Here is an 18123-nt window from a genome sequence, read left to right as displayed (position 1 = left end):
TTATAAAGGACATGCGGAATTGATGATATTTGGGAACCAGTGTCCAGCAAGGCGTTGAGCGGAATGCCATCCAGCACGATGGGGATGACTGGACGTCCCCCCACATACTTGTCGTGCCAGGGTGAAGGACCTTGAGAGTTTATTCCTGAGGAGCGGCCCGCCTCCCCAGGGGATCCCCATTTAAAGCACATTCACGGGCAAAGTGACCTGGCTCATTGCAACGGCGGCAAATGGGCTGTCCATCCGGCTGGTAGCGGTCGCTGGGTCGTCCTCTCGTCGCTTGGTATCTCCTAGGCCTCACCCATGGGACATCCTCCTTGCTGGTCGCCAGCTCAATCTTGGGTGCAGACTTGGATCCACGCAGCTCCTGGACGATTCTAGCCATGGAAGCAATAGTGTCTGTAAGGGCTTCAAGCTTTTGATGTAGAGCCTCATTAGTGATCGGCTCCAGGTGGTTAGCAACAGCCGCTGACATGGCCGATGTCACCGGCACTACTGGCTGCTGGGGTGCCACTGTAAGGTGTTGAACAGAGTCTATATCCTGCGGCTCCTCCACCTGCTGGAGGCGGATGGCTCTATCCTTTAGCTGGGCAAATGTTAGTCCTGGATCCTGGATCACCATCATGCTGAGTTGTCCCCGGTGGGAAGGGGATGAGAGTCCATCCAGGAATTGGTCTATCAGCAGCTTATCTGCTCCAGGGGCTAAGGCAGGTTCTGCTAATTTAAGTGCTCTGAGCGCCTCCTGCAAGTTTAAGGCAAAGTCTCTTGCGCTCTCTCTAGGTTTTTGCTTGCATCCAAAGAACCTCATTTTAGCCCGGCTGCCAGCAGTGGATTCAAAAGCTGCTTTTAGTCCAGCTATTATATGCTCTACAGTGTCCTTTGCATCATCCGGCCAGGATGTAGCCTCCCGCTGGGCATTGCCAGTTAACTGTCCCATAAGCATACCAACACGCTGAGCTTCTGTCAGGGGGTACATGCTGTAGTAGATTTTTAGCTTTCCGATAAAGTCATTAAGTGTGTTGGGCTCACCTGAGTACTGCGGCAGCCACACTGCACCCGGGGTGTACGGCATCAGGAACGGCATGATAGGTGCCGCTGCACCGCCGGGTACAACAGCGTCTCCCTGCTGCGACATCTTTGCGCCCCCTTAGTTAATTTCACCAGTCTTCTTGACAGCAAGCCTGGGACACTTTTCTGCGTTTTCGTTCGGGTCGCAGCACCGAGCGCACCTCCTCTGCAAGCGGTGGGCGGAGTCTTAGTTTAGGCGCGATGTTTTCCCGCGCGTAGCAGGTAATGGCGCGATTAAAGATGGCGCTTGGAAAATTTTACCAATGATGTTTTTGGATTTTTCCAGGTATCTTTGCAAAGTTTAAAGTCCGTTCTTTGTTGCAACAATTCACAGTGCAAGTCTTTTATGCGATGCAATAAGTCTTTACAGGCGCACGTCACCCGGGTTGCAGCCGGGTCCAGTCCGCATCCTGTTCGTGACGCCAAAGTTGTGTCGCCAGGGGTTAAGGGGATACCCAGACCCGGGCCAAGGGGTTGCTTCTGGAAAGGGGATCACGGTGTCGTGACCCGGTCCGTGCTCCCTGGTTCCACAATAAAAAGGGGGGTTATGTTCGTGACGCCACCCGTGGAATGTGATCAGAGATGACCACCGCTGCTGCAGAACCTCCGGGGTGATGGAAGGCAGCTTGAGATGGGACGGCTCCCCACGGGTAGAGCCTTTTCCCCGGGGCAGGGTGTTAGTTTATGGGGGGAGTGCAGGACACGAGCACAATAAACAGGCAGACTCACGGTTTTGCAGTTTCTTTGTCCTTTACTGATGATGGTATTCAGCAGAGTACTGTCCACGGAGTCTGTGAGGGGTTCAGGGTTTCTCCCACCCAGCCGGGCCGTTTTGGCTTCCTTGCCTGCACTGTGTGTCTGTGGCCCCGCTGCTGAGTGAACTATGCAGCTGGCTCTGCTCTGCTCTGCTCCTAGGTACCGACCTGACAGGCAACTCGAGTCCTTACTAGTATGTTCCTGAACTCTGCGTTTGTTGCTTGTGTCTGTGGTACAGGTGAAAGATCTGGAATCTTCACTTCTCTGGTGGTAACTGTGCAGTATGTAACCTGCAGTCTCGGATCCAGCATCCGTTCTGTGTGCTCCACTGGGGATGAGCTCTGCAATGCTCTGTCTCCCAGGAATGTTCCTCTGTGTACTCTTTCTCCTTCCCTCAGACCCTCAGCTAGGCCTGGAATTGGTCAGTGGATCCTGAGGTGAGCTAAAGCCAGCTTCCAACCTACAGATCCTTTCTCCTCAGTGCTCTGCACTGAACTTCCAAACTGAAACTACTTCTGACCATTTCCTCCCCCCCAGCAGAATGTACAGGGAAGCAGCTTGGTCTCCCCCTTCTGGCCAGGAGGTCTTGGTGTTGTGTGTGGGAAGTTAACCCTTTGTGTGGCAACCCTGGGGTGCCACATTACGTCCCACTCATCTTTGCCCCTCCGCTTCTATTGGCCGGCCGATTAGTGATGTCGCAGTGACGTCGCTATGATGCAGAACGCACTTCCCCCTTGAGGGAGGGATTGTTCGGCGGTCACAGCGACGTCGCTGCACAGGTATGTGCGTGTGACGCTGCCGTAGCGATAATGTTCGCTACGGCAGCGATCACACAATATCGCACACACGACGGGGCGGGTGTTATCGCGCTTGACATCGCTAGCAATTGCTAGCAATGTTGCAGCGTGTAAAGCACCCCTACGTCTATTAGAGCCTTCTTCTGACTCTCATAGAATTATATTGAGTAATCTCTTTAGTAATCTCAATATAGGAAAAAATTCCGTCACACAGTCGAGAAAAAGGTATTCCTGTCAATGGATTGCTTGTGTATGCTTGTCATAATCACAAGCATACACAAGAAATCCGTTTACTGGTATACCTTTTTCTCGACTGTGTGACGGAATTTTTTTCTATATTGAGATTACTTTTTTTCTGAGCACCAGGTCTTTGCAGTTGAGGCCATGAGTTACATTGAGTAGTGACATCTGGATCACTCAGCAAACACTTGAGCTATCTGGCAGATTCCAAAATGCTAGAGGCCGACTGGAGCGGCACCAATAAATGAAGATGGCAGCTGATCAGTATACAACTAAGGGCGCAATCAGACAGCCATATAAATTGGACAACTATTGCACTGCAATGCTCTGACTGGCAGGCGGCTCTCCTGACCCGAGCATGACAACATGTATTTCTATGCAACTGTGACGCTCGGGTCAGTCCAAGCATTGAGATGTGATAGTTGTCTGAATTATACAGCCATCTGACTGCGCCCTAAGTGTAGGGACCTTACATGAAGGGCACCACTCCAGCGGTAAAATAACAAAAACATTGGAGTGATGTGTTATTACTGAAATTAATTGTAGACTGAAAAATGTTATATTCTACACCACAACAGGGCAAGCATGAAGCCGAAGCGATCATTAAAGTTAACAGGAAAGATATCTTTGGTCTCACAGGGAAATTTGAGAACAAATCTACCAAGAAGGAATTGCTACAAGCCGTTCAGATTGATATGACTCATGCTTTCCAGGTAACTGTACTTGGCGCTGATTCATTTGTGAGAAATTATCTGAACTGTTGGTCTCTTACAAATTACATTTTCTGCTGAAGCAAACGTTCCGAACAGCTATATGTCTATATCACCATTAGGTAAAGAGACAAAATATCAATGTGATTTGGCATTGCATTATTCAATGGAAAACACAATCCAGTGTTTTTATCAATAGAGATCTAGCAATTTTTGCTTCATATTTATTTATTTTACTCACTTTTATGGCACCATCATATTCCTCAACACTTTACAGACATCATCACTGTTCTCATTGGGGCTCACAATCTATATCCCCTATCAGTATGTCTTTGGAGAGTAGGAGAAAAGTGGAGAACCTGGAGGAAACCCATGGGGAGAACATACAAACTCCTTGCAGATGTTGTCCTTGGTAAGATTCGGAAGCAAGGAGGACCCCACCGCTAAAAAGCAACAGTGCTAACCACCAAACCACCATGATATAACTGCTAACCTAATGCTGCTCATTTTAAACATTACAATGATGACTATTGTTACTTCTCACTGTTGTTCTTAACCCTCCGTCACATACAATATCGGTTCTAACGAGTTCACATACAATGTGACTGTCAGGCGCAGGCTAGAAAAATACCTATAATATCTAATGTTTGCAATTTCAGTGCTCTAAAAGTGATCAGTGACCTTCATAGGGATGTAATAAAAGAGACTACACATAATCAGGTGCAAAAAAACCCCATTTACTTAACATAAAACTAATAACTCTGAAATACAAACATTTCAAAACTCCCGCCAAATAGTCCCCAGTTCGACTGTCAAAAAACTCTACAAAGAAAATTTATGGAAACAAACTTAATTTTAAGGTACCTTAAGTACTATTAAACACATATTCAATCAGAATTAGACCCTGAAGTTTCCCCAGAAAAATTACACTTGCAGAGCATGTGATGAATAAAAACATAAAATACCAACCTTATTGAGTGTGACGTGTTCACATACAATGAGCCTGAGAGATTAGCGCAGTTATATCTGTCCTCCTGAAGCTCTGCAATCCAACTGTGGTATGAGGTTTCACAGAGCTGCTAGAGACAGGAGACTACCTGGAGGGAGGGGATTTCCTCACAATCTTGTGAGGAAGGAGAAATGAAAGTAAAAGAGATGTGCCTGTCAGGCCTATTGTATGTGACGGAGGGTTAATGCAGTTTTACAAAATTAAAGTAGCCACTGGCTTCTATACAGGGTTGGGACAAGGTGTAGCTTCCTACATAGGGCACACTTGGTTACAGTGGCTGCCATTTAGATTATTATTCATTAATTTTCAGTGTATGTTGTTACCCATCATACTACTATGTATTGAGCATTTTTCCAACTTTAAATAAAATCAATCACTATTTATTTAGAAGTAGTAATGTCCAGGTGTCTAGCTGCGAATCTGAGAACACAGAAAAAAAAATATCTCTGACCCATTGCCGGCCTACCACTGTGCAGAGAAACATATCACTGCCCTACTGGACACACAAAGAGTCCCCTTCATGTGTATATATACTGTATACAAATTATTTCTTTATACACAGTTATAACGCAGCAACGGGTCGACACAAACGGTGCAGTTCAAGGACTCTTTACTCACTGCTCACACATTCAGCCATTGGAAAGTGCCGATCACCACTGTGATGGGCTCCAGCTGATCCCAGATACTTCGGAGGTTGTGACCGGCGGTTCCTTCTGTTAGTTTCCTTTCAATTGTCTCCCTCCACCCCAGATTCTGAGCCGTGGAATGGGTAACGGGTGCCTGCTGCACTCCCCACGAACCCTGGGATTCCTCTTCTTTTCCTAAGACCCGAGCCTCCCGCTCCAGACCACGGGCCCCAAACTATTTGTTGCCTGCTGCTCTTCTAAAGTGCGACCTCATGCAGACACTGTCCAGTGCAGACTCCCTATTGTGTGTCGGATGGCTCCTAACTTCCCTCTGCGGGTGCCCCGCCTCCCGGGTTCCTGACTAGTGGGCATGAGGTCCCATACCTCGTGATGGTGATCCAGCACTTACCCTAGCCCGGTCTCAGTGACAGAACCCCCCATGTTATGTATTGGTTGTGGTTGTGGTTATTACCGGGGACGACCTCCTCCGCATCCAAGATGGATACTACACCTTAAGTGAGGTGCAGTACCCTGTGGCGCCTGAAACCACACTGCAATCTACTGATCGCTTGTGCTACATACAGCAATGACATAACATTGCTCTATATAGTGAAAATTGGAATCTCCTTTGAAGCCCGGCCACAGGCAGACTTTCAAAGGAGCGCTGCTATGACAAGAACAGGGATCTTCAGCAGACCCACGGCTGTCATAGCAATCTATTTGGACCCTTGACCCCATTATGAGTGCTCCGATGGCGCGCTTTAAATGGTGCACCCTCATGTTGGCACATGTGAATTTCCGCTGTCAGAGTTTGACAGTGGGATTTAACAGCTTAACAAATGCAGGCAGAGCTCCGCTCCACCCGCTATTGTTAGAGGAAGATGATGGCTGTAGCTGTAACACACAGCCATCACCTGCCGGGTATGAGGTGAGTTCACCCTGTGAGTCCAAACCATACACCTGCTTCCAACTTGCGCCGTACATGTGCAGCGGATGTCGTGAATGGGATAAAAGGCTCTTCAAAATTTCAAAATTCTGTAATATGCACGAGCAGGTAAAATGTTGAAAATTTTGGACCAAGAAGTGTCTTATTTATACTCTTAGAGCGGCTTTGCACGTTGCAACATCGCACGTGCTATGTCGGTGGGGTTAAATCGAAAGTGACGCACATCCGGCGTCACTTTCGACATCGTAGTGTGTAAATCCTAGATGATACGATTAACGAGCGCAAAAGCGTAGTTATCGTATCATCGGTGTAGGCTCCGACTTTTTCAAAATTACGCTGCCGCGACAGGTACGATGTTGTTCCTCGTTCCTGCGGCAGCACACATCGCTGTGTATGAAGCCACAAGAGCAAGGAACATCACCTTACCTGCCGCCGGCGGCTATGCGGAAGGAAAAAGGTGGGCGGGATGTTTACATCCTGCTCATCTCCGCCCCTCCGCTTTGATTGGCCGCCTGCTGTGTGACGTCACTCTGACGTTGTACGACCTGCCCCCTTAGGAAGGAGGCGGGACACCGGCCAGAGCGACGTCGCAGGACAGGTGAGTGCATGTGAAACTGGCGTAGCGATAATGTTCGCTACACCAGGAATCACAAGATATCGCTGCTGCGACGGGGGCGGGGACTATCACGTGCGACATCGCAGCATCGGCTTGCGATGTTGCAACGTGCAAAGCTCGCCTTAAAGCGGATCTGTTACCGGATTTCACAAGAATTACTAGTTATATTATTAGATATATATTTTAAACTTGAGGCTGGTGTATTTAATTTGACAATCCATCGGTATAAACCTTTATGAACATTTAACTCCTTCTCTTCCCACTTAGCCTGATAGTAAGCTCACTAGTGTTGCTGCTACAGATGAGATCTCACACTGCTCCGTACAAGCTGCAACCGTGAGCAAGGCTGGGTGGGCAGAAACTGTTTACACTTGGACTCATAAACTCTCTTCCTCTATAGCTGGACTCATAAAATCCTCAATTTACTATCAGGATTGTAGAGACACTCTGACAATGATTGCCAAAGTAAATACACCAGACTTATCGGTTCCAGTAATCTATCTAATATGTTACATCGTGAAATCTGATAAATCTGATTTAAAGGGCTTGTCCCACCAACAGAGTTGATTTTAATCAATAGATCTTGGAATAATAATAATTTCCGCAATTGGATATGTTGAAAAAAAATATTCCTGTTCTGAGATAATCTTAAGGGTACTAGCGATGTCGAGCGCGATAGCACCCGCCCCCGTCGTATGTGCGACATTTGGTGATCGCTGCCATAGCGAACATTATCGCTACGGCAGCGTCACACGCACATACCTTGACAGTGACGTCGCTGTGACCGCCGAACAATCCCTCCTTCAAGGGGGAGGTGCTTTTGGCGTCACAGCGACGTCACTAAGCGGCCATCCAATAGAAGCGGAGGGGAGGAGATGAGTGGGACGTACCATCCCGCCCACCTCCTTCCTTCCTCATTGCCGGTGGACGCAGGTAAGGAGATGTTCGTCATTCCTGCGGTGTCACACATAGTGATGTGTGCTGCCGCAGGAACAACAAACAACATCGTACCTGTGGCAGCAACGATATTAAGGAAAGGAGCGACGTATCAACGATCAACATTTTTGGACGATTTTGCGATCGTTGATTGTCGCTCCTTGATGTCACACGCTGCGATGTCGCTACCGGTGCCGGATGTGCGTCACTAACGACTTGACCCCGACGATATATTGGTAGCGATGTCGCAGCGTGTAAAGTACCCTTTATACATGTGTCCCTGCTGTGTACTGTGTAATGGCTGTGTCTAACTGTACAGGCACATGATCTGATTATACCACAGCTCCTGCACCGGGGAGGAAGTGAAAAAGTATACAGACATTACAGCACAGGATTGCAAATTATTCTTTTTTTGAGGTAAAATATTTTTTAAGAACAGACAGGGAAATGTTTTACCTCACAATAAGAATCAGCTGTGATCCTGTGCTATAATGTCTTTATACTTTTTTACATCCTCCCCGGTCTAGCAGCTGTGGTATGATCAGACCATGTTCCTGTACGGTCAGACACAGCCATTACACAGTACACAGCAGGGATACATATATAAGATTATCTCAGCACAGGAATATTTTTTTTCAACACATCCAATTGTGGAAATTATTATTATTCCAAGATCTATTGATTAAAATGAACCTTAAAATTAACTTTGTGGGAAAACCCCTTTAAGAATAAACTAGTGGACTATTTTTGCACATACAGTATCGTTCAGCGTATATGCTCTTCATACTGTTTCATAGTAATGCCTAGACTACTTTGCTGTGGAATATATTTGGTGGGAAACTCACAAGTTTGACACCAGATCCCAGCAGATTCCAGCCTGCCACTAGCTTGTTACCCATATAAAACTTGACCCTGAATACTCCAGAAATGAGATTTACAAAGAAATGTATTACTTTAAAGTGTTAGTTATTATGCGTCAATCAGTAAATTGTCTTTCTCATTCCTTTTATTCTTTATCAGTTGAGGTTTCCACGTAGTTTGAGATTTGATGGGGAAGTTTTCTCCAGGGAAAATAAGCAAGATGGTTTTGACCATGGACTACGAGGAAAAGTCATTATCAATTCCAACAGCATGCTACAGGTATGAAGTGTAACTTTCCGAGACCCAGAACGTTTTCAATTTTTGGTCAATGGAGCTGTATAAGGGCTGTATTTATTGTGGCAAGCTGACGTTATTATTGATTAAAGGTTAGATATGACAATATGATCACTTTTTATTGTAATTTTTGCAAAGTTATAGCAAATGAAAAACTGCAATTATGGTGTTTTCAGATTTTCTTTTCTTATTACCCAATTTGGCGATTGCGTTAATTAATTTTATATATTTATTTTTAATGGAAGAACAGTGGGACAAATAGGTTGATACTATTTTTTTATATTTCTAATAAAAAAAATATTGAATTTTTTAATCTTTGTAAGGAACTTGAACCTGCAGTTGTCCGACTACTTATGTCATACATGTGTGACGCCCCTGGACTAGTCAGGTCATCACAGGGTACTGCACGTTCTTTATCTCCAGTGCAGGACTCAACCCCCATGGTTCTGGGTCCCCATTTTGCAGTGCCTCCACCAGCATTCACAAATCCTACTGACACCTTGCACCACACCCTGTCAGGCACACCAGTGGGCTGCTAAGCTGGAATAGGGCTGCCCATCTAGAGGTCAGGCAGGGAGGTGGGAGGTGACATGTCAGTTGGCTCCAGGGGAGCAAAGTGAGAGGAAGCTGGGAGTTGGAGCTCCCAGAGGAGAAGCAGCCTAGGCCGCAGACGGTGGTCTGGACCCGTAGGAGTCGGAGAAACCGGTCGCAGGGAGGATCGCCAGCAGCCACAGTTCAATAGCCGGGCTGGGACCAAAGGCACGACGGGGTACACGGACCATAGGGAGGGGAGAAGCTTCAGGCAACCCGGCAATTAACCTGCGGAGGACAGGGCCTATATGGACTGTTCCCACGAAGCTCAGAGATCGGGGGCACTAGCACAACAAGGGGGATAGGGCTTTCCAAGCAAAGCAGCCCACTGAAATCCCAAGCGTGAGCTCCTGAGAGCAAGCTCCTCTTGCTACTCATAGCAGGGAGCGAGGCCCTGAAAGCTCCAAGCTGACGGGCCACAAAGGACACTCTAAAATACTGTGCCAGGAGGTAGGCCACAGACCACCCAGCAGTGCTGCAGGGGATGGGACCCGGACGAGCTCCCCTCGGAAAACAGCGGCATTCAGAGACTTGGTTTACTACGTTGTCAGTGTCTGCTTTCTTCCGAGTGAGTACCTGATTACCCCTGCAGCCAGCGAGCCTACGGCCCCCCTGCACCACACTCCTCCATCCTGAGGCCCGGGGCCTTCTTTACCCGTGAAGGGTAACGTCATCTGGCTGCCCCACTCCATCACCCTGGGTTCTCCCAACGGCAGCAACGGTACTCCCTATTACTGCATACCACGGGTGGCGTCATGAACTACCTAAATTCCCATGTAAATAACCCCCCATCACGTACCCAGCGCGACCCCGAGCCCCCGCGTCCGGAGACCCTCAAGCCACCCGAGCGGTGACGTCCGGATCCGAGTGGTCCGACCGCTTCTGGGGCAGGACGCGCCCGACACACATGTATACTGCAGTATATAGTAAAAATCACAGTCTCGAATGAACACTAAAAACAGGCTAATCTTCATAGAAGCACTATCATGGCAGGAGTAGGGGTCTTCAATAAAACTCTGGCTGCCAGAGAAACCCATTGGCCCTCAGGAGATGTTAATGGAACAGTGCATCCCCCAGTTTATGAGCTTTAAATTCCGCTATCATAGATTTACAGCAGCATTTAAGTTGTTCACAGCAGCGGGTGCAGCACTGCTCTGTTACTTGCAGTTAGTAGCAGATGCTGGCTGGGTAACACAGCCATCATCTGCTGTGAAAAAGCAGGCCCCGTAACTGAGTCTGCATCAAAATGGGTTAACCAACATATAATGCGACAGTATGTCATATACCATGAAAAGGTTAATTACATGTATGGTATCACTGTAGTCTAAGAATAATAAGGCTGGGGCTAAACAATGACAAATTTTGCACAACATTAAGATAATGGTGTCATATTGGCCCATCAAAACTAATAATTTCCTATAGTGTTAAGTTGCGACCTGAGACATATATGAGGCATATAGAACACAAGACATTTGGAAACATCTTCATCTCTAAGTTTTCTATAGCTGGTCACTAGTTGCATGTGAATCATTTGATGTAGAATTTAAGACATGTTTTTTTGTACTTGTTATTGTACATTAGATCTATTGATTCTCATCACTTATGTTCAATGTGCTTAGATTGGTATTGATCTGCCCTGAGGGCTGCAGTAATTTGGAATTAACTTGCTTTGACAAAGAATAACAATAGAAAAGTAAAATAAAATAGGAAAAAAGAAAGTACTAAATAGTTTCAATTTAAAAAATAATGTATAATTAAATGTTTACACTCTCTGTAAAGGGGTTCTCAAAAATGTACCGTATTTTTCGGTTTATAAGACGCACTGGATTATAAGACGCACCCCAAATTTAGAGGAAAAAAAAGGGTGAAAAAAATGGTATCCGTCTTATAATCGGGTAGTGTTTTATCAGAAGGAGGCGGCAGCGGTGGTGGCGCGGGGTCACAGGAGGCAGTGGTGGTTGTGGAGCAGGGCAATGCTGCGGGAGGTGTGATGGGTGTCCCAGAAACTGTTGGCGGTTGTGGCTGTGCTAGGGCTGTGGGTGGGGAGGGCTTCAAATAATGGCACCCAGAGACGGCGTGTGTGCAGATTGAGCTCTTGGCTCAATGACAAGCCGAGATCTCATCTGTGCACACGCCATCTCCGGGTACTGTGTTCCTTAAGTCTGATTCTGGGAGATCAATGGGCTGGAGGTGGCATGTGCGTAGATGAGATCTTGAGCCGAGAGCTCCATCTGCGCATGCACCGACTCCGGATGCCATTATTTGAAGCCTTCACTGCCCGCAGCCCCAGCTCAGCTGCCGCACATTCTGCACAGCCGCCGCAGCATTGCCCCTGCCTCCTGCTACCCCTCTCCACCACCCCCCGGTAAGCCACATTTGGATTATAAGATGCACTCCTCACTTTCCTCCCAAATTTTTGGAAGGAAAAGTGTGTCTTATAATCCGAAAAATACGATAATTAAATGGCCCATATTGTGGTATTCAAATAGCAGCCTATCTAAGTCGTGTGTCTGTTGTAGCTGTATTCTAAAGAAACAAAGCTCCCAAGACCTGTGCCTCAACTGACAGAGGAGCTAAATCATAAACGCAGATACCTCTGTGAGCCAAGGAGAAAAGCTGTGGCAAGGGAGGCAATATATCTTCTTGCTCACTGCGCTTGGAGGATAGAGACTAAAGAAAAAAATGTTTGTAGTCAGTCAAGGAGAAGATATATTTCTTTGCTGTCACTACCTTTCTCCTCGGAGCATGTATATTAACGATACAGCTTCTCTGTCAGTTGAGGCACAGGTCTCGGGAGTTGTGTTTCTTTGGACTGCAGTCAAAATCTTGACATGTGACTAGGACAGGGTGTCATTTTAGTTTTAATTACATGACAGTGGTAATTTTATTATATTTTATTGGAGAAATCCTTAAATTGTTGGTTGGTTTTGAAATATTTACTAGCGCTATCTGCATGTTTTTGTCTTTCACAGCTTCTTGTTCAGTTTAACAAATCTCTCAATCAGATGGCATTTTATTCTCAGCTTTCCCATCCGTATCAGTGGAAAATTCCTCAGAATCTTCAGGTAACATTGAGTAAAACCTCAACACTTTGCCAGCTGAAGCTTTTATATAATCCTGACAAATTAATTGTGAAACATGATCCTATACAATAGGAAAAAAATATCTTTCTGCTTTAGTATTTGGCATATCGAATGTAGTATTACAATGACTATTGCCAACAATTATAGTTACACCCTTGTATTCAATCATATCTATTCTGCGGTCTTTATTTTTCTAAACTGTGCTCATAATAAAGTTTTCTTATTTCTATTGTCTTATTAACCTGATTTTCAATTAACTTTCACATTCTTCTGTATATAGATTCGAGCAGTAGGAAAGAAATATGGTGGAAGCAGTACCAATGGAAGCTTTATTCTTCACTATGATGGTAAAGACATGGTATTAATTGACATTGATTTGAACCACGAGAATCGAAAACATATCAGAATACTTGGTGTAAGTGTGTTCATGCAACAAGCTCTAACAGCCAATCTACAAACTACTGGCTTAAAAATAATTGGAAAAGTCCTGCCATCCAGGTACTATAATGAGAGCAATTATTAAACATATTTATATAATTTGTATTTGTACAAGTTTTATAATATAATCTACATATATTACTAAGCAGATATCTTAGACCTGATACAGATGATCACAACCTATAAAAAGACTCTGGAATCTAAATATTGATATTCAAACAAGTAGAAATTTATTATTACAAAAAAGTGCTCGTGCAAATTACATAAAATTCATTATACTTTAGGATGACATTTGGAGTATAGGCTGAACGGAGCCAGGGCAGAGCCATGGGCGTAGTGACCCATGACTCACCTTTGCAGGGCAGCAAGGGGTTAATGTTTTTCTGTAGAAAGAGCGGGCTTTTGCGGGGTCAAGAGTTTAGGGGGGGTGGATCTATAGGGCCAGGGGAGGGGACAGGGTGGGGGCTGTATATATGTCCAGGGAGAAAGGGGGGGGGGCACTACTTCGGCGCGAGGTACCATTAGAGAAGGTCCCCGTGTCACCTCACCTTGTCTCCCCCTGATCTGATGGCATCGGCTGCAGGACTCCTGGAGCAGCTTCGGGCTGCTGCCGGCGGCGCAGATGGAGCAGCGATCAGGACAGCGTTGAGGGAGATCCTGGGAGGTCCGGATGCGGTGTCTGAAGCTGACCCCCCACCGCTCCGGAGTGGGCGCAGGACGAGGGCACCGGAGAGGTTCTCGCCTGATGCTGCTCCTGGTCCTCAGCGGCGCCGTAGGAGCCCCTCCGGGGACCCTCCTCACCACAAGAATCCACCTGCAGCAGCTGGCAGGAGCAGGCGAGGGAGGAATCCTGCTCGGCGTTCAGGACCTGCGGCGGTGGGCGGTCCCTCCAGGGGTCATGTGACCGGCTCAGCTGCCTCTACTGCTTTGAGCTACACCAAAATGGCGGCGGTCCTCCCTGGCGATGCTCCTGTCGGGGGGACTGCTAGACAGCATGGAGATGGAGTTTCTGCGGGGCCTCCGGGGCCGGGAGTGTGGAATACGACTCTGCAAGGAACATCACCGGCCGAACCCAGGATGGATGCAGCTTCCAGGATGACAGCGCGCGCTGGGTTCGAGGATCCTGCCAGGAGTGGGGCATCGCAGCTGCGGAGATCATCGCCAGAGAGGAGGTCGCGGTCCAGGTTCCGCTCCCCTTCGACGCGGAGGAGCGGATCGCCATCAGGGAGGTCAGCGACGGGGAGAAATTCGCCCGCACGGCAGGGGCCTGCGCCATCCCGGTCGAGGTCGCGATCCAGGAGGAGGTCGCCTTCACGGTCGGCATCTGAGGGGAGTCATCCTGCATCTCATTATCCGGTTCGCTCCCGGGTCATCCGACCAAGGTCGAGCGCGGCGGGTTCCCAGGTCCCCCCTGGTCGAGCTGCCGAAGACGTTTCCGTGCTGGTCCATTCTGGAGGAGAGCGTCGTCTGGAGTCAGGATTTTCGGCTGGTGGGTCTCATGTACCGACGCAGCTTGGTGAGTACTCCTCTATGTTGTGTGCGTCCTCACCTAGTTTAGTTTCCCCGGGAGTGAGCAGGGGCCAGGCGCAGGGCGTCATAGGGGGTCTGGGGGTCGCGGGGCCGAGCGCGGCGGGGTTTGATGTTGGTAGTCTGACCAATGTTTTGAAGGGTGTGCGTGATTTGTTGGCGCAGTTGGATAGGACGAGTCAGGGGGCGTCCGGGTCTCCTGTCCCAGCGTGGGTGCCGGATTCTGGGGCGGCAGCATCGGCCGTGGTTGTGGTACCGACGGGAAGCGAGGTGGTTGCTGGGGATAGTGTGGCGGATCCCGGGCAAAAGGAGAAGGATAAGGAGGGAGATAGGATTATTTTGGATGATAGGGCCAGAGGGGAGGTGTACGTTTGTTTTGAGGGCCCCCTGGGGGCGCATTTAAAGAAGGAAGTGAAGGAAAAGATTTGGAAGGATGAATACGTGGAAATTTTTTCCCTCCTTCCTTTGGAGAAGTTTAATTTGGATAAGAAAAAGAAGGATGATAGCAAGAAGGAGGAGGAAGAAAAGCGGAGGTGGCGGCTGATCCCTCAAAGGTTTGTTAACTGGTTGCAGGCTTTTGCGATCCTAGCTAGCGTCATTGGCGAAAAGGCGCCGGATAATTGTTCTGGGCTATTCTGCTACATGGATGCTATAGCGGAAGCTCATAGGATTTATGGTGGGCAGACATGGTTGCGGTACGATGAACAATTTAGGCAGCGGAAAGCCGTGCGACCCAGTATCCGTTGGGATCAGAAGGATATTGGTTTATGGTTAAAAGTCATGGCTCCGGCTCGTTATGGTCAGCCCTTTCACGGGGGGGCCGGGTCGGCCGGCCACACTACTGCTGGGGGTGCGGGGACCCAGGCAGGGGGTGTTGGAGCAAAGGCAGGTGTGTGCTGGCAGTTTAACGACAGCCAGTGCAAGTTTGGAACCTCCTGCAAGTTTAAGCATCAGTGCTCAGGTTGTGGAGGGTCCTCCCATGGAGCAGCTCGTTGCTTTAAGAAGGGTAGGCCCAAGGCAGGGGGAGATTTGGGAAAAGGGGGTGAGCCCGGTGAGGCTTCACGAGATGGCCCCTTATCTAGATAGATACCCCAAGCGGGATAAGGCGGTATTGTTGGAGGATGGTTTTCGTGTTGGTTTCAGGATCCCCCCCCTCCTCATGTTGTTCCGTTTCAGTTAAAGAATTTGTTGTCGGCGCGGCGACACCCAGAGGTTGTGGCTGAAAAGCTTTTTGGGGAGGTTGCTTGTGGGCGGATGGCGGGTCCGTTTGCATCCCCCCCCATCCCCAATTTGGTAGTATCTCCGTTAGGGGTCGTCCCAAAGAAGGAGCCGAACAAATTTCGGCTCATTCAGCATTTGTCGTTCCCCAAGGGTTTGTCGGTGAATGATGGTATTGACCCAGACCTCTGTGCGGTGGTTTATACCTCGTTTGACGCAGCCGTCAGCTGGGTTCGGAAATGTGGTCGGGGAGCATTGTTAGCGAAGACGGACATCGAGTCGGCATTCCGCTTGCTGCCGGTGCATCCTGAGAGTATGCGACTGTTGGGTTGTTTTTGGGACGGTTCCTATTTTGTTGATCGTTGCTTACCAATGGGGTGTTCCATTTCTTGCGCTTATTTTGAAGCGTTTAGTTCCTTTTTAGAATGGGCAGTGTGTGATGTGGCGCAGCTCTCGTCGGCGATCCATTATCTTGACGATTTTTTGTTTATCGGCCCCGCTGGGTCGGCAGTGTGTCAGACGTTGTTGGGGACTATGGAGTGGTTGTCTGGCCGGTTCGGGGTCCCCTTGGCTCAGGATAAGACGGAAGGCCCGTGTACTTGTCTGAATTTTTTGGGTATCACTATTGATACTGTGTTGATGGAGTGCAGGCTGCCTGAAGAAAAGATCTCAGCTTTGCGGGCAGAGGTGGGATCGGCTGCGCGTCTTAGAAAAATCCAGTTGAGGGACCTCCAGTCTTTGTTGGGTAAGCTTAATTTTGCTTGCCGCATCATGCCCATGGGCCGCGTTTTCTCAAGAAGGTTGGCGTCGGCGACCGCTGGAGTGCGCTCCCCAAGGCATTACATAAGGTTGACTCGGGACCTTAGGGAGGATTTGGCGGTATGGGGCAGTTTTTTAGAGAAGTACAATGGCCGGTCGCTAATGATTGCGGAAGTCTTAGATGATTTTGATTGTGAGCTCTTCACCGATGCCGCGGGGGGTAAGGGCTTTGGAGCTTACTTCGGCGGCAGATGGTGCGTGGGAGAGTGGCCCGCGGCTTGGCATGAAGCAGGGTTTACACGGAATTTGACTTTGTTGGAATTTTTTCCAATTGTGGTGGCGGTGTCCGTTTGGGGAGAGCATTTCAGCAACAGAAAAATTCGTTTTCACTGTGACAATATGTCAGTAGTCATGGCAATTAATAACCTGTCGGGCGCGTCTCCTCCGGTGGTCCGCTTGTTGCGGTACTTTGTGTTGCGGTGCCTTTGTCTTAATACGTGAGTTGTGGCAGTGCATGTACCGGGGGTTGAGAACGCCATTGCTGATTCCCTTTCTCGCTTGCAGTGGGATCGTTTTTGGAGCCTGGCACCGGAAGCGGAGTCCGCTGGCAGCATCTGGCCGGCGGAGCTCTTGGAATTGGTGTTCGAGAGGCGAGTTCGTTGATCAGAGCATCATTGGCCCCTGGCACGTGGGCTGCGTATGAAGCAGCTTGGATGGAATGGACAAATTGGAGGCAGGAATTTGGGGCGGGGGAGTCTGCCGAGGATTCTGTAGGCGCTTTGCTTTGTTGGATGTGCCGGATGGCTTCCGGTAAGTGGTCTTTTTCCAGGGTTAATCGGTTTATGGCAGGGGTTGCGTTTGGTTGTAAATTGCGGGGGATGGTTGACATAACAAAGAATTTTTTGGTTCGACAAGCTGTGAGGGGCTTGAGGAAGGGGCTTCATAGACTGGACAGTCGGAGGCCGGTGTCATTCCAGCTGCTGGAAGAGCTGGGTGCGCAGCTGGAGCGAGTGTGTGTTTCCTATTTTGAATTGGTTTTGTTTCGGTTGGCGTTTTCCTGGGCTTTCTTCGGAGCTACGAGGATAGGCGAATTGGTGTCCCCAGCGTCATCCCGTGGGGGGGGTGTTTTGGGAGAAGACACAGTTGATTTGGGAGACTCTGTGGAATTTTGGATCCGGCGGTCTAAGACGGATCAACTTGGTCGGGGAAGAAGGGTCACTTTATGGGCATTGGCGGGGGCCTTGATGTGCCCTGTCTCTTGTTTTAAACAGTACTTAGAATTGGGGCCTGGCCGTACGGGCCCGTTGTTGAAGCATCAGGACGGATCGTTTTTGTCCAGGTACCAGTTTGTGGCAGTCTTTCGGAAATGCCTGGAGAGGTTGGGGTTGGAGGCGGACAAGTTTTCAGCCCACTCTTTTCGCATTGGGGCGGCGACGGAGGCAGATAGGTGGGGGCTTCCAGCGGAGACAGTGAAGAGGATAGGCAGGTGGGAGTCGAGGAGGTTCAGGCTGTACGTCCGCCCCCATTTGTTGTAAAAGTCGTGGCTAGTCTGGTGTAGTGGTGTATTTATAAAAAAAAAAAAAAAAAAAAAAAAAAAAATTTGTAATGTTGTTCTCAAGTTAATGGCAGTTCCTGGAGTGTGTCTGAC

General features: G+C 48.4%; 1 protein-coding gene across 1 annotated transcript in view; it reads left to right on the top strand.

The window, feature by feature from the left end:
- LOC142245308 (uncharacterized) overlaps positions 1 to 18123 on the top strand; it is a 452975-nt gene that overhangs the window by 269544 nt on the left and 165308 nt on the right. Inside the window, exons 34-37 of the mRNA XM_075317926.1 lie at positions 3440 to 3574; positions 8725 to 8844; positions 12423 to 12515; positions 12814 to 13031. Of these exons, the coding sequence (XP_075174041.1) occupies positions 3440 to 3574; positions 8725 to 8844; positions 12423 to 12515; positions 12814 to 13031 (566 nt within the window). The remainder of the gene's footprint in view (positions 1 to 3439; positions 3575 to 8724; positions 8845 to 12422; positions 12516 to 12813; positions 13032 to 18123) is intronic.

Source organism: Anomaloglossus baeobatrachus, chromosome 7, assembly GCF_048569485.1.
Source record: "Anomaloglossus baeobatrachus isolate aAnoBae1 chromosome 7, aAnoBae1.hap1, whole genome shotgun sequence".
Taxonomy (NCBI): domain Eukaryota; kingdom Metazoa; phylum Chordata; class Amphibia; order Anura; family Aromobatidae; genus Anomaloglossus; species Anomaloglossus baeobatrachus.
The sequence above is the reverse complement of the archived record's forward strand: the minus strand, read 5'-3'. Positions and strand labels throughout refer to the sequence as shown.